The 16,910-nt window shown below is 35.8% G+C and overlaps 2 protein-coding genes across 8 annotated transcripts in view; one reads left to right on the top strand and one right to left on the bottom strand.

Annotated features, from left to right (window-relative positions):
* The window catches only part of Vps54 (VPS54 subunit of GARP complex), an 85,248-nt gene extending 76,297 nt beyond the window's left edge, over window positions 1–8,951 (top strand). For all 5 annotated transcript variants that reach the window (XM_020161696.2, XM_020161694.2, XM_074049848.1 and 2 more), the window contains 3 exons: window positions 1,950–2,057; window positions 3,926–4,020; window positions 7,574–8,951. In XM_020161696.2, coding sequence (XP_020017285.1) covers window positions 1,950–2,057; window positions 3,926–4,020; window positions 7,574–7,679 — 309 coding nt within the window. In that variant the 3' untranslated portion in view covers window positions 7,680–8,951. The remainder of the gene's footprint in view (window positions 1–1,949; window positions 2,058–3,925; window positions 4,021–7,573) is intronic.
* Window positions 8,952–9,474: 523 nt separating this feature from the next.
* Window positions 9,475–16,910, bottom strand: part of Ugp2 (UDP-glucose pyrophosphorylase 2) — a 44,484-nt gene continuing 37,048 nt past the window's right edge. For all 3 annotated transcript variants that reach the window (XM_020161703.2, XM_020161702.2, XM_020161704.2), the window contains exons 5-10: window positions 16,623–16,756; window positions 15,210–15,507; window positions 13,966–14,163; window positions 13,138–13,380; window positions 11,362–11,466; window positions 9,475–9,997 (exon numbers count right to left, since the gene is read on the bottom strand). In XM_020161703.2, the coding sequence (XP_020017292.1) occupies window positions 9,890–9,997; window positions 11,362–11,466; window positions 13,138–13,380; window positions 13,966–14,163; window positions 15,210–15,507; window positions 16,623–16,756 (1,086 nt within the window). In that variant the 3' untranslated portion in view covers window positions 9,475–9,889. The remainder of the gene's footprint in view (window positions 9,998–11,361; window positions 11,467–13,137; window positions 13,381–13,965; window positions 14,164–15,209; window positions 15,508–16,622; window positions 16,757–16,910) is intronic.

Here is a 16,910-nt window from a genome sequence, read left to right as displayed (position 1 = left end):
GGGTTTTATATGTAAGACTATAGTCCATTTCTAGTTGACTTTTTTTATTAAATCAATATTTGGACTAGTTACGACGTAATGGCATTTGTTCAGGTATTAAGAATTATTAAAGATCTTATTTATTTCTCTATGAGGCAATTTTGTCCCTATATATCCTGAGGACACTCAGAAATGTTGAGTATGTTTCTATTTTTTACACCTTAGGGAATGGGGTAGGTGGTACTGCTAACTAGTGAGTAAAGACCAGGATGCTGCTAAATATTTTACAAAATATAGGACAGCACCCATAACAAAGAAGTAACCTGTCTATAATGTGTACTATTGAGTATGGAGGTTGAGACAATTTGTAAATTATTTTGTACAATAATTGTACTAAAGTACAAATTGTACAATAATTGTACTAAAGTACAAATTATTGTACAAAATAATTTGAAAGTAATTTGTACTAAAGTACAAATTATTGTATAAAATAATTTGAAAGTAAAGTTGATGGGACTTCTGCTGATTCAATACAAGAAAACAAAGGAAAAGAAGAGTATAAGCTGAGTTAGAGATTTCAAGTCCACGTGACCAAGAGAGTTATAATACTAGTAACACTAGTAGAAACATGGAAAAGGAGCAGGATTGGGAAAAGTTACTAAATTTGGAAGTCTTTACTGATGTCTTTACTGATTTTTCCAGAGAGAAATTTCAGAAAATATTATAGTAGGGGAAGATAGTTAGGGTGGTGACGAGCACGGTATTTTAAGGCTTGAGAGTAAAGGAACACCATTTTAAGTTTAAATGACTGAGGAAATGTGATAGTGACCGTAAAATGGAAAAAAAGGTAACTTAAGGGAAAGTAGGGATGAAGCAAGGCTTTGGGGGTTAGGTTAGTTTTTTTAGGGCTGCCTAAACAAATGACCACAGATTCAGTGACTTAAAACAACAGAAATTGTTCTTTCACAGTTCTGGAGACTAAAAAAGTCCTAAATCAAGGTACAAGCCAGGCTTGTAGCTACATCACACCAGTTATCTATTCCTTTGTGTCTGAATTTCCCTCTTCTTTCTTTTGTAAAGACCTCAGTCTGTAGATTTAGCATTCACTCAGTCCAGTAGGACCTCATGAAGTACCAGGTAGACATGAATTTTGGGAAGACACTGTTCAACCCAGTATGAAGGGATACTTAAGATGATGTATCCACACTGAAATGATGCTTCATATCTACTAGAATTACTTGGGGTGGCAGTAGGGGGCGGAGAATAGGCAATAACAAGTTTTGGTGAGGAGGTGGAGAAACTGGAGTCATCATACATTGTTAGTGGTATTGTAAAATAGTACGCCCATATTGGAAAATAGTTTTGTGTTTCTTCATAAAGTTAAGCATGAGTTACCATATGGCCCAATAATTCCCTACTAGATATATACCCAAGAAAGGTGAAAATATTTTTGCACACAAAAATCTGTACACTATTCATAATAGCCAAAAAATAGAAACAACCCAAATATCCATCAGTTGGTCAATGGATGAACAAAATGTAAAATGTGGTTTCTCTAGTCAACGGAATATTATTCAGAGCCATGAAAAGAAATGAAGTACCTGTACATGTTACAGTATGAACGAGCTGTGAAAGCTAAGTGAGAGAAAACAGTCACCAGTGCCACATATTTTATGATTCTATTTATATGAAATAGCCAAGAAGTAAAAGATCTGGGATTTGAACCTAAGCACTTAGTTTTAAGATTGGAAGCAGCATATGTTCTTAGCCACTATTTTAGTTCCACAAAGTAGATAAAGACATTCTTCCCAAGATTTCTATGATTAGCACAGATCATAGTTAAAGTATAAGCTTGGGCTCTATATCAGAGTTAGATATGTGGACAGGCAAAAAAACATGTCTCCAGAAATAGTGGAGACAATTATAATCCAGAGGACTAAACATTAATTCTCATTATTTTTCCCTTCCAGTATGAGGTGAAAGCTCCCGTTCCTTCTGCCTGTTTCAGGAATATTTGTAAACAAATGGCAAAAATGCATGAAGCTATATTTGATCTTCTTCCAGAAGAACAAACACAGGTGAGAAGTAATTCCAAAAACTATTTTGTTCCTATAACCTATCATATCTATGCAGATTGGAGTGTTTTTACATGCTTTTGCATAACTAAACTTAGTTCATGTTCCCACATATTACTATCTTTAAAGGTTATTTATATTGAGGAATGGAACATGGATAAAAATTTCTAATTTCAAAGTACCCTTTGTTCTGAGTGGTGAGAACTGTAGCTTTGCTATATAGTCAATAATTCTGAAAAGCAAGTCTTCTATTTGTCCATTGTCAGTGGTCCCAGATTCCATGTAGGTCACTTAGTACATTATTAGTTTGAAAATCAGAGTTGGCATTTATCAGTGAATAATACTTTACTTGCTATGATTGCAATCCAAATTGGATATGAAAGGAATTAGTGATGGAGTTAATAAGATTAACACACATAGCTAACTCAGTCTGCTTTATCATTAATATTTATTAGATCAATCTAAGTGATCTTCAACAGGGAAAACAGCAAAATGGGGACTCTTGGGCACCTCTCACCTCTGTCACCATTGTATTTTCTTGCAGAAGTATTGCCACAGCGTTCTCTTCACTCTTCAGTGACACATCTGCCCCCACACTCCTTGTTTCCCTCTCCCAGAACTTCAGAGGTTCCAGCACTATTTTTTTTTTCCTCCTTCCCCAGTCTTTACTTACTTTAACTTACTCCCTTTAAACTAGGTGATTTCATTCAAGCTTACTTGCAGAATGATACAATGTTAGAATACATGCCCAGTTTTGTGACAAATGAGTTTAACTTTCACTAGGATTTTTGCTGTTCAGGCAACTTGTTTTCTTTGGTTTGTCTCTCTAACATTGGTTGAGTGCATGGAAATGTTTATTTGGGGGCAGGGAGTAGCTTTCTTGGTGTCTTTTGTCTACTCTTGCTCTTACTAGTCTTCTTTCTCACATACCTCATCTCCCTCCTATGCAAAATATACCATTTTTCTTCATGCTTTCCTAGGTTTTCCTTAATCACACCAACCTAATGACTAAATATCATCTAATTCCTAAAGGAGTTAGGCTTTCTGGGACTGGGAGGAACCTTAAGATATGGAGTATACATTAAGATTTCTTTCTTCCCTTCTCATTACTTCCCTAGTCATCCCATTCTTCTCATCCCGCAGTAAGATCTCCCTCCTCTGACATTCTAATTTGAGAGCAAGACAGCCAGGTCCTATATCTGTGCATATAGGCATTCATGTATTTATATGAAAACTAAAGGGGTACTCTTGTCAAAGCTAGGCAAGGGCAAGAGTATAGGCTTTATGTCACTATTGCCACCAATAATTACCAAGATATCCATGGGTGATTTTATATATACATTTTTTCCTATAGAAAAAGTGTTTGTCTGCCAAATCATTTCCATAGGTTAATTTTGTATAATTCTAGGTCATATTTCCCAAAGAAGTATTGGGTTATTGCATCAAAAATTTACATGCAGGAGCAATAAAATACTTTAAATGATTTTATTAATTCTAAGTATAAAAGTGTCTTTCCCTTTATCATCTTTTTCCCCTCTATCATAAAGTTCCTAGTTAGTATATTTTAAAACTTTCCACTAATCTTTGTTCTTTTAGTTGTCATAGTTGATCTCACTTAGATATATTCAGAAAAGCAGTCTTAGTGCCAAAAGAACTACTGTCAAGAAGAGTAAAAAGTGTTTCTGTCCAACTAAGGAGGAAAACCATGGTGAAATAGCAATCAAATACTTTCAGAGAACATTTATAAACTGTACGTCAAAACAAAGTTTGTATTTTTTAAAGTACATTCTCCAAATAATATTGATAACTCACCTATTTGTGTCTTCTATTTCAGGAGAATTTTAAGAAACTTAGTTTTATTTCTTTTTCAGATGTTATTTTTAAGAATTAATGCAAGTTACAAACTCCACTTGAAAAAGCAGTTATCTCACTTAAATGTGATAAATGATGGAGGACCTCAAAATGGGTATGATTTTCAATTTTTTTTTACCATATACTCTCATATTGAATTGTTCTAATGATTGATTTTTATTCTTTATGCTGTCCTTTTCTGCTGTAATTATGAAAATGAAAACAAATTGTCAAAAAAATTGACAAAAAAATCAGCAACTTTTTGCTTATTTTCCTCCTGTGGAAGTGATGTCTCTTTTTCCGCCTATGTTAAAGTGGTTTATAAACGGTCAGTTCTTCACTGACTTTATCTGTTTTGAGGCACTGTAGGTTAGTAATGCCTCCTTAAGATTCCCAGGAGTCGTCTCCTCGTCAGGTAGGACTTAACGTCCTGCTTAGTAGCCCTGTGGCCATGTGAAACTCAGGTAACTGCTGTGCCTCATTTATAAAATGACAAGAAGAAACTCTGCCTTAGTTCTTTCACAGGGTTATGAAAAATAATGTTTTTTTTTTTTTTTTGGCAGTAATAGGGTTTGAACACAGGGTCTCACACTTGCTAGGCAAGTATGCAATCACTTGAGCCCCCCCTCTAGCCCTGCATATATTTTATTATAAAGTATTGAACAAATTGTATGTGTCACTGTTGAAACAGTATGGCAGAAAAAAAGAGAAAACAGTTTCGAATCAATAAACTTGAGTTAAGCCCTAGTTTTGCTACTTAACAGCTTATGTGTAAGTTTGGACAAATCACTTGGGCTCTCTGAACCTTAATTTTAGTAGATTGAAAAATAGAGCTAGGTGGTGATGCACACCTGCAATGCCAGCACTTGAGAGGCTGACTTTTAAAAGAGGATTGTGAGTTTGAGGGCAACCCAGCTACATAGTGAGGGTCTCAAAAAGTAAATTAAAATAAATAGGATGATGATAAAACCTCTCTCACAGGATTTTTGTGAAGAGCAATGTAGGTAAATGTATGGGGCTGTGGATATAGCTCAGCGGTCAAGTACTTGCTTAGCATGGGTGAGGCCTTAGGGTCAACTGTCAGCACTGAGAAAAAAATATATATCGAGAAGAGATTTTATAAAAGTACAGCACTGATCATTTAATTACACCTTAAGGTAATTTCCTTGGTATGTTAACTATCATGAATTTTTAAGAATAAAATTTTATTCCCTTAAATGTTAAATTTCAGGCTTAAGTCTAAAAATTAGAGAAAAATAAAAATGTATTTCAAGGTCAGAAGTTGGGTCTGCCATTTAAAAAGCACCCTGAATTAATTTTGCAAAAAAGTATTTGGAGGCTTTAGTCTTCTGAATCTGTCCACCAAACTGAATTTAGGGGTTTTAAGCAAAAGTATGATATTCCCCCTTGATTATTACCTGACTCTTCTTTTTAAAGAATTGTTTTCAAAAATTTCAGAGCCATAGAAGAATTAAAGCCAATGTAACAAATACTGAATACCTCTCACCTAGGTTTACTGTTAAAATCTTGCTACGTTTTCTTCACCACTCATGCTCTCACCACACTTCATATACACATCCCTTTTGCCAAACATCAAAAAGAAAAAACCCGTAGGCTACAGTCATCATGAGTTTAACCCCTAAGTACTTTGGCACTTATCTCTAAAAAATCACCACATACTTATATAACCATATGTTTTCCTAAGAAAATCAGCATGAATTTGGTAGCATCACATCAACATACAGTTAGATATCTATTTTCTATTTTTTTTTTCTTGCTCTGCTGGGAATTGAACCCAGGGCCTTATGTGTGGTTGGCAGTTGCTCAGCCACTAAGCTACATTACCAGCCCCAGTGAATTTTCAACAAGAACACCATACTGTACATATTTCTCACTGGATGTCAAATGAGACATACAAATGGTACATACATATGGTGGTACCTGCTATTGAGTTTTCTTTGAAAGGATAGCAGCGTATTAAGAATTTAGACTTGCCAGGCACCAGTGGTTCACACCTGTAATCCTAGCTACTCAGGAGGCAGAGATCAGGAGGATCACAGTTCGAAGCCAGCCTGGGCAAGTAGTTTGAGAGAACCTATCTCGAAAACACCCTTCACAAAAAAGGGCTGGTGGAGTGGCTTAAGGTGTAGGCCCTGAATTCAAGCCCCAGTACAGCAGGAAAAAAAAAAAAAAGAATTTAGACTTGCACTGATGGCTTACACCTGTAATCTTAACTACTAGAGAGGCAGAGATCAGGAAGATCCAGATTCAAGGTCAGCTTGGGCAAATAGTTTGTGAGACCTTATTTTGAAAATAACCCAACACAAAAAAAGAACTGGCAGAGTGGCTCAAATGGTAGAGCACCTTCCTAGCAAGCATGAAGCCCTGAGTTCAAATCCCAGTGTTCCTCCTCCCCCCTAGAAAAAAGAATTTAGATTCTTTATACTGTGACCTAAAAAGTCTATACTACTAAAAATAGACTACCTACCCCATTTACTTTTATTCCTATGACTAAATCTGGGTGGGATGATTGATTGGTTGTCTTCAGACCAACAGTTCTGAAGACTCGTGAGCTATATTTTCTTTGTTAATATAGCTATGTGGGGTCAGTATGACCTTTGAGGTCCTCATTGTCACTTACAGAAACTAATTCTGTGTAGGTCTGTTCGTGTCTTTGAATGATTTCTTGAAAGATAAATTCTTTGAAAATTAACCTCTATGATCTAAGGACATAATGAACTATCTGCTTAAGAGGACTTTTTGTTCCTGAAATCACTCTAAAAAATGTACTTTTTCTTTTTTGAGGTAAAAATCAGGTGGGGGGGAGGGAGGCAGGGTGGAGAAATGACCCAATGTATGCACATGTGAATAAATGAATATAAAGTAAAATAAAATACATAGTATTCTCATAAAAACAAAAACAAAAAAAAATCATGTAACATGAAATTAACCCAGTGGCATGCAGTGCCTTCAATGTTGAGCAGCCACCACCAATGCCTAGTTCCAGCACATTTTCACTGCCCGGAGAACAGCCCTGCCCGCTTTTTCTCCAAGATACTTTTTAAATATAGAAAACATAGAGGATAAGACATTTGTGTTCCTGCTAAGTAGAATTGATCATTGCTACCATTTGCCATTTTTCACTTGAAAAAGTGTTTATTTTTTAAATGATATTAAAAATGGCATTCCAAATGAAGCTAAATATACCTTGATATCCCATCTACAGTCTCAGTCCCTTTTCCCTTAACCTTTAGGCCACATTTCTAGTGAATATGATCTATATCCTTTCAGTCCTTCTCATTTATTGTCTCTTTACTTATGAAATATATAGAGCTATTCAGTAAATTTACCTGTACAAAATATTGCACATATGCAGCCTTTGTTTTTTTTCAATTTGATATGAAAAGTCAGACCTCCATATCCATAGATTCAACCAACCACAGATGGAAAAGTCATAAACAATGTCTGTATTGAAAATGCACACCTTTTGTTGTTACCATTACTCCCTAAACAGTATGGTATCCTAAGAGAAATACATTGACATTTGTCCCTAGGAATTCTGAATATCAAATAATATTCTAGCAGCTAACATAGGAATCTATGAGTATTGTTCCTTTAATTACCCAAATAGGGTAAAACTTAAAATTGTTTTTTTCTCCAATGTTTAGGTTGGTCACAGCAGATGTAGCTTTTTACACTGGAAATCTTCAAGCCTTGAAAGGCCTTAAAGATTTGGACCTAAATATGGCTGAGATCTGGGAACAGAAGAGATGATAACATGCTGCAAACTGGGTAGTTATCTGACCATGGGATGTGTGTTTCTGAAGAAAACTTGGAAGCCTGTGTTTTAAGAACTGACCCTGGAACCCAAAGTGAACTGAGGTGGGGGAAAGGGAAAAGGAAATTATCAGTGTTGGGAAAACTGGATTCAGTGGGATCTACAAAGAATGCCATTTTTGTACATCCTTCAGTGAGGAGTAACTGATCAGGTGTCTATATAACATTTTTCATTCTCTCTGGAAACAGACTCAGGTTTCTTTGGACCAAATCCAAAAGAACACATAGCTGTAACACAGCTGTAGTTGACTAGAATGCTCTGTATACTTTATATTTAAAAATGCTTTGCATTTCTTCCAGTGCAATGAAATTCATACGGTGTCCCACCTTATTTAATGATGGTACAATTTAAAATATTAAAATCTTAGTCAACCTCTGTAGAAAGTTTTCTCTATGAAAGTAAAGCTGTTTGAAAAATTATTTTTTTACAGATCTTTCTATAAAAAAATAAACATCTTTTGATTGCTTGGATTTAGGAATTCAATTTTTGTTTTAGTGACCAATGTTAAGTTTTAGGCTTTGTGTGTTGTATATTTAATCTTTCTACTACCACCATATGTCAACTGGGTAAAGCCTCAAACAGTCTAAATATATACAAGTAATAAGATATTTGCATTTATGCAACTACTAATTTAATTACTTTTCAGAAGTGGTATATAAAAGGCTACAGTTTAATAGCTGTATTTTTATAAAAGTATCTATGAAGGGTTTGGGTTTTTGGGTTTTTTCCTCCTTTTTATTTCTAGCAGAGATAAGAATATGTATTCATATAATATGCCTACTTGTGAGTTCTCATTTTTAACATTTAGATAACATATGAAGTATGGCCCTCTTAGATTCTTAAGTTACTTTCACTATGTATATGAACAATGACCAGGGAGAAACAGAACTTTTAAAATGTAGGTTACTGTGTTGGGGCCAGAAATACAAGGTGATGAGTAAGTTATTTAAAGATTTTTATAATACCTACCTTCAAAATTAGATTCAGCAGCACTCTACAAATTAAAGTGCCTGTGCCTCACCTCACACCAAGAATCTTGCCTAACCCTGTCAGAGTGCCTAATCTTGTGGTGATTATGTACAATGAAAGTCTTATTTTGTGCTCTTCAGTTTCAGAAAAGGAAAGCTTGTTTTCTTTCCTTTATCATTACAGAGGTATGTCGTCATTGGTTCTTCAACTGTCTGTCTAAAATAAAGCTGTAAAAAATTTCCAGACTTTAAAAGACAACTGTTTTTAATGGTACAATATCCAGTGAATTTTAAACAAGCAGCCTGCTCAGAACAAGTGTGGAAGAATTAGAAGGTCCAGTTTGATTCTTAAAGAAAAGGCATACATTGAACTACCAGCTGATTTGGAAGGGTTATCATGAACACTTTTCAGTGCTAACAAGCAAGCTTCAAGAAGTGCAGTTTTTAAGGAAAGAGAACTTCTAAAGAAGTTATATCCTCACACCATTTTACTAAAGTGTAAGGATGGGAAAGAAATACCCTACTGCTTACCCCACCCTTCAGCCAGAAAAGAAACACCACTTTGTTTCATGAAGTAAATGAAATCATGTGGAAATCATGGCAGGCATCCCAACTTTAGAACTAGATGAAAGGTACTAAAAGTACCTTCAAATTCAATTCCTATGGAAATAATGTGTTTAAGAGTCTTAGAAATGTAAAAAGTGGACTTGCTAGACAGCCAGCTATTCTAATAGCAAATCTTCCAACCTATATAGAAACTGTATGACAAAAGTAAACCATTTTATTTTGCCATTTCATAAAATCAGCATTAACAGTACAAGCATACACATGTATTGCTTCACTGCTTTATTTTTGAAATCACAGGCAATTCAAAATGACCATCACTGAGGCTAAAAGATCTCCAGCAGAGCTGACCAAGTTTCAGGATTAAATAATATTGCACTTTAAGATGAATTAACTTTCAGCATCCTCATCAAAGAAGGAAAATATTGCTCCATCTGTGCTTTCCTTAGTCTAAAAGCATACTGCAGAAAACACTACTTTAAAAATCAATCCTGCAGGATGCAGTAACATAGTAAAGTACCTGCCTATTTTAGAATCCTAAAGGACATGTCATTGTAAGAAATTATTTAGCCCAAAATAAGTATAAAGTATACACAGTATTTTTCCTTTTCCTTTCAGTGGTCCAAGATGCGAAGGTTTCCAGATACAATCTTGTTTTCTAATACTGCTCCAGGTGGGATGTCAATTCTGTCACCATGATTTGCAATGATGATAACTGTTCCCTAAGTAACAGGGAAAACACAAATCAAGAGTATACTCAGAACAGCAACTGAAATGCAATTAATTATCTTACAATTAACAAGCTTATGTACAACTCCTTTTACAATGGAGCAAATATAACTATAAACACTATTAAACAGGAAAAGCAAATAACATGTTAAGGAAAATTGGAGTGTGTCCTGTAACAATCCTGGTAGTACTAGATTTCTCACTTCCTTGTCAGAGGTGATACCAAGAGTGGGAGGTAGACCTACTGCCATAGCATGACTGGCTTTTTTCATTATCCAATCTTCCTAAAGTAAAGGGTGCTTGGCTTCTATTTACATATAGGGTTTGGTGGGTTTGTTTTGTTTTGGTTTTTTTTGGGTTTTTTAAAAGAACAGTTTAGTAATAACTTTTTTCATGTCCTGAGATTTTAAATTAGGCAGTATAAACAATAAAGGTTAATACATATATTTTGTTTTTTCAAGATATTCATTTAAACAAGTAGTTTTAATGGGAAGATATGAAATGTAAGTATGAGATTCTTAAATTACTTCATTAGGAAAATATTGTATCTTCAGTTGTGAGTTTTAATACTTACATCCATATTTCTCTCCTATTCCTTATGCCAAGCTAGAAAAATACTCATTAAAAGCATCCAAGTACGACCTGGGTATGGTGGCTTCTAAGCTATTCAGGTGGCAATGATTGGGAGGACCAGTTTGAGGCCAGCTGGGGATGGTAGCACGTGCCTGTCTTCCCAGCTATGTGGGAGGCATAGATAGGAGAATGGCAGTACAGGCTGGCTGGGGCATAAAGCAGGACATAAATCTCAAACATAAAGCAAAAATGCTATGGGCCTGGCTCAAGTGGTAAGTAAGTGCCTGCCTAGCAAGTGTTGAGGCCCTGAGTTCAGACCCCATACTGCCAAAAACAGTACCCAAGCACAATAGTAATGGAGAAGAACACTGATGACAACAGATTCCTTTAATAGAATAGACCATGTTCAATATAAAGGAATAGTCATTTTTTCCTATTTTCATTCAAATAGTTATCCCTAATGAGCTAATACTAATAGTAACCCTATTTTAAAGACTGTCACATTTCAATAAAATAGTAGCAAACTAATGAGAGCTTGCGTTCTGATTTGAATGTTATATTCCACAAAATTTCTATATAATCTTTGATTTAACTATGTTATATATCTGGATATAATAATACTAAATACTATGACAAGCTATTTTATGTCTATCTACTCATTTAAAAAGTGTATCTTATAAACACTTGGTTCAAACTAAGAATTCCTTAAAGGTAAATCTGGAACTGGAAAATGAAGGGTGTTTTATAAAGCTATAAGAAACACATTTTCATCATAAAAACATACCTTTAATGAAACATTTTTGCCAAATGTCACATCTCCTGAAACTGTGAGGTGATCTAACTCAAGCATATCTGGTATGCTTTCAAATCTTCTTAGATAATCTTGAACCTTTAAGTAGAAACATAAAAACTGTTTCAGAAATGGGTTCACAGAAAAAACAAGAAGATAATTTAATCTATAAAACATTTTAGGGCCAAGCTCAGTTCTCAGTGGGAAGAACCTATTTATTAAATATTCACTTTATTTAAGATCCTATGCAGAAGAGAACATGAGATATGAACAGTGTCCCTACAGTCAAGCTGTTTATAATACAGCTGAGAAAAGATATTAAAAAAAAAAACAAAACAGCCATGTTAACAGCCAGATAAGCAGTTCACATAGTCTAGATTTAATTGGAGAAAGGGAGAGAGATCATCATAGTTTGAAGCAGGCTAGACTGGAGATGGGCTTTTTATGGGATGGGTAAGTCAGAAGTGGAACACACTTCAGGAAGAGCAATAGCACACAATTATAAATTATCACTCTCTTTGCCTCTTTTTTCCTTAGATTTACAAACAGAAGAGTTACTGATACGACCTTGTTTCCTGTTTTACCTCCTAGCCCATTAATTACCCCTTCCTTCCTGTATTGGGCTGGACTCTTTCTACTCTTGAGTTAAAGCCAACCTCTCCCCTTGTGGCTTATTTAGGAATACTGTTCCTGGGAATCTCTCTTCAATATTTCTTCCCTCTTGACTGCGTCAATTCCCATCAACATAAGAAAATGCTCCCATTATTTAAAAACAAAAAACTTCAAATCTTCTATCCCTTTCTACCTATAGCCTAATTTCTCTTTAAGGTGCAACTTATGAATAGTCATCTATGTCATCTCTCCAACTCCTCTTCCCCCATTCTCTCTTAAATTCATTCCAGTTGGACTCCCATACCTCCACAATGGTAAATTCTCATCTTACGTGAATCAGCAGCAGCATCTGACAAATGGTTACTCCTTCTTTCGTGCAACATGTTTTTCATCTGACTTTTAGGACACACACATTCACAGTTTTCTTCCAAATTCCTCATCTGCAGGTGGCACTAAATTGTATCTATGACTAGACTAGACTTGGATTGCATAAAAGGACTCTACAAGCCAGCCACAAAGGCTCAACCCTGTCCTTTCATCAACCCTGCAACATTTATGTGATTATTATGTGGGGTTTCAGTTATGGTACAGTGGGGTTTTGTTACACTGGTTATTACTCCTGCCTGGAAGGATACCTGCAGATACCTGCAAGGTACATTCACTCAGCGCCTTAGGCTGTTTGTGGTCACCCAATGTAAAATTATGCCATCACTGCACCCATTCGTCTTTATTCTCCTTTCCTTTTCTCTATATTTTTCACTACATTGAATATATAATTGATGTATATGATTATTATCTGACTTCTCCCCCTAGAATGTCAGTTTCATTAAGATAAGAATTTGAGTTTTCTTTTCTGCTCAATCCCTATACCTAGAACACTGCCCAGCACATGGCAGGAGCTTAATAAATATTTATTAAGCCAGAATTAGCTTTTTTCCACTGATGAAAGCAGTATTGGCCTTGAAAAGACATTAAGATGAAATGTCCACAAGTTCATTCTTTTCAACTCTCTAACTTTCAAAAGCAAGGTACAGCTTTGTATTCTATAGTCAATTCCTTTGAATGGCATCAGAGAAGGAGGGTACAGTAACAGGTCAGTAGTGAATGTAAGATGTCCAATTCACAAGCATATCTTTAATTACCTTTATAGTTGCATACCTTTGTAAAAGAACTGCCTAATTTAACCAAGGGCACGGTAGGAAATTCCCGCTTTTCACTCATGGTCAAAGATCCTGCATTAAGGCTATAGAGGTTTGACATCACAAGCAAGAGGTCTGATGTGGTCTTAACAGGCAGAAAACGGCTCCTGGGAACATTGATACCTAAAGAATTCTCAAAACTTTTAATTGCAGCTCCAACTGCAGTTTCTAACTGAATGACATTCAGGCCTCCATCCAAGGTCTGTAAGAAAAAGGAGCAGGGGAGAATCAGACAAAACACAGGCTTTAGGTATCTACAACTTACAGCTTAGTTCCTAACTAAGTTCCTAATGTACGCTAGTTAATTTTTGGGAAGTGGTTTCAGAGAACCATTGAAGGAAATACAATTTTGAGAACTGACAATTATCAAGCACCTACCGTCTTCCAAGCTCTTTTGTGTGTGTTGTGTGTGATCTTTTCTCAGTCTCATAACTCTTCAGTTCTGTAATATTTTCATTTTACATTAAAGAACCAAAGGTCCAGAAAACACATGCAAGATGCCTATAGCCAGATGGCTATAGTGTCAGAGCAATACCTAAGACTGAGGTAGGTCCTCTACTTTTCATCCCAGTGCTCTTGCCACTCCCCCAGCCTAGGGACAAATAAAGGGCATACTACAGTGATGAATGCGGACTCTGGAGGACAGGGGTCAGGAACTGGAGAGAGTGACCAGAGAAAAAGGAGTGAAAGAACAGACCGGCCAGGGGGAGTGAGCAGTGGGGTCTGTGTGTAGCGTACTATGATCGTAGAGAACCAGGCAGCCCAATGGGCTACAACCTTGGCTTACCTTTGGATTCACAATGATTTCCATGTCAATGGCATTCTGTTCCTGCAGTCTTTTAACTGCTGCAAGAGAAATCCATAGGTTGTTTGTGTTAAATATTTTAAATTTTGATACAGACTTGAACTCATCAACATGTGCTTTTGGCACTTGAGCGATTTCCACCAGTCTCAGTTTGCCTTCATACTGAGTGAGTGTCCCACCCTAGAAAGGCAGAAAATAGTGAGTGCTTCCACATCTTTCACAATCACAACCATACCATACTGCTTATACATTTCATAGAATTTTATAGAAAAGACAATGATAATATAATCTTATACAAAGCAACATGTCTGAAGGTACAACCAAAAAAAAAAAAAAAGATTGAGGTTATCATTTCACAACACAAACCCACTGTCTTGTCTATAATTAAAGCCCTAGGAGTATACAAGAGGCCTCCTTGCTTTCCTAAGGTCTGCTATGGAAATGTACAATTCTCTTATTCTAAAACCACTCCCTATCATCAAACTGAGGTAGTCCTACTACTTCAGGCCCTGCTCTGACTGGCCCTAGGATAAGTGGAGAAAAGAGCAAAAATACACACAGGGATAGTAAGTAGCCTCAGGTTAGAGATGTTCTGACAGCCACTAGGCCATGCCAGTGGGAAGAAAGGAACTTTTCTGAGAGGTAGAGGATCCAGAGCAGGGGCTATTTTAATATTCACAGAGTGCTCATTCTTCTTACTAATTGTGGATAAGTAGTAAAATCTGTGCCATTTCAAAGGCCAAGTATCACCCAAAATTAATTTGTGCTTTGTACCAAAACAACTACAAATTTTTGTAAATACTATAAATTCTACAGTGATAAAACAAAAAATATGTTTTGTAGAATGTTTTCATTAAGTGGACAAAATAAAAGAACACATAAATGCCAAACTAGAAGAATTAGATCAAACTGATTGAAAAGTGTTTTCATGTGTTTCAGATGTATTCCCCAAATATATGTGGAACTGTTTTCAATTAAAATTATAGATTACCCAAAAGTAAAGACGATTTTAATTCTATTAATTCTAGGTTTATTATATATACTGTTAGAACTTAAGGTGCTCCACAGAGTACCACCTCACTCTCTTACAATGGTGTTAAGTATATTAAGATAAACATACTGTGCTTAAAATAGAAACTTGCAAATCAGGGGTCAAAAGGCTTTAATTATATAAACTATGAAATGTGAAAATATGAATGCCCAAATTGCTTCCTCTCAGTATTTACCTTCACATCTGCACGAGTTTTATTTGTGACTTCCATGACAAATTCACAGCGTTTCCCATTAGGTGGGTTCATTAGATGATTAAGAATATAAAGATCCACTGTGGCACCCAGATTATCTATGTTAGATACAAAAATATACTCTTTTCCTTCTCCTATAAAGGTATCGAGCAAACCAGAGTTGTAGAAACTGGCATAGATATCACCATGACCTGGAGGGTACCAAGCTTCTGTATTTTCCCCTGAGTAAGATACATCCTTTGCTACAGGAAGTAAGGATTCTTTATTAATCCTTGGGTACCTTAAAAAAGAAGAAAAAAGTTATTTTGCAATACCAACTCTGTAGAGTATTCTGGAACTTTAAGTAAAACAATAAAGTTAAATAAACTATCCCTCCTTTTCAGAGTCTAGTAGCTTAATTATAGGTGAATCTACTTAAGAAAATCTCTCATCTGTGTTGCCCAAAATCTATTCTCTAGACAGTAATATTTGCTGTAAAAAAAAAAGTTTTCCATGGTCATACATATGGAAAGACAACTTGTATTTTTTAGATATTTGTTTCTTATGATCCTCCAGGAGGAGGGATATATTAAGTACATTTTCTCAAATTTATTTGGTTGGGAGATGGTTCTTTTCCCTGAAAACCTATCTGGGGAAAGATTGCCCATTCTTACAAACAGACACATTCATGGGTGGTTCTTCCTCAGGAAAATCAGCAGCAGATCAACACCCAATGTCTGCTTCCCAACACCAGTGAGCCACAGGTAAGGGCTGGCCATGGGGAGAGGAAAGCATAGCAACAGCCTGAAGGCCAACTAGAAAATGGAGGATAAGCATCTATGGTGGAAAAAAAAGTGTCCATGGGAAAAGACTTTACAAACACAACCAAATTATTTCAACTTTACACAGGCTAGTGTCCATCCTTAAATGGAAGCCTTATTCCCCCAGTTGCCTGGACTTTGTCACAATTCATCATCTGAATTCCTTTCTGCTCACTCTACCTTCCCCAAAGTAGATTATTTTCTCCAGAATTTATTAAATTGCCCCCCCAGGCCTATTCAGGATGAAGAAATTTCTTCCTATAGGAAGGAAGGTTACAATACTGCAGACTTAGACTTTCCCAGACTACCTGAAGACCATCTGTGGCAAAGATCCAATAAGCTATCTCCCAATACTGTGGACATGAACAGAACCTAAGCATATTTTCCTTTAAGAAATGGAAATTACAGAACCAAAAAGCATTTTGTAACTATTGCATACTTATTAACAAACATTCATCTTTTAAAGGACTCAAGCACATGGCAACATTGATCTTTGGCACAGGTACGTATAGAGGCTGCCCTCCTACAAACAAAGCAGCACAAGTCCCTCCTCAGAAGTAATAGCCCTACAGTTAAACCTTAAAATTCCTTATACCTGCTTTGATTGAAAGTGTAGATTTTCACACGACAGTGATTATATTTCTGCAGTATTTTTTTTGTATCTTCATCCGTGTTAAAAGAGTTCATTAAAACAAGAGGAACATCTGTATTGTAGGTTTTGTTCAAATGCTAGGGAGGAAAATGACAATCATTACCCAGATTTATGTTTCTTTTGTTTAAAAATTTAAATTACCTCTTCACAGTCAATCACAAATTATCTAAAACCTGATTTATAGAGAGAGGGGGTGTCTGTGTGTGTGTGTGTGTGTGTGTGTGTGTGTGT

Source organism: Castor canadensis, chromosome 12 (assembly GCF_047511655.1).
Source record: "Castor canadensis chromosome 12, mCasCan1.hap1v2, whole genome shotgun sequence".
NCBI classification, from domain to species: Eukaryota; Metazoa; Chordata; class Mammalia; order Rodentia; family Castoridae; genus Castor; species Castor canadensis.
This window is presented reverse-complemented; position numbering and strand designations above follow the sequence as displayed.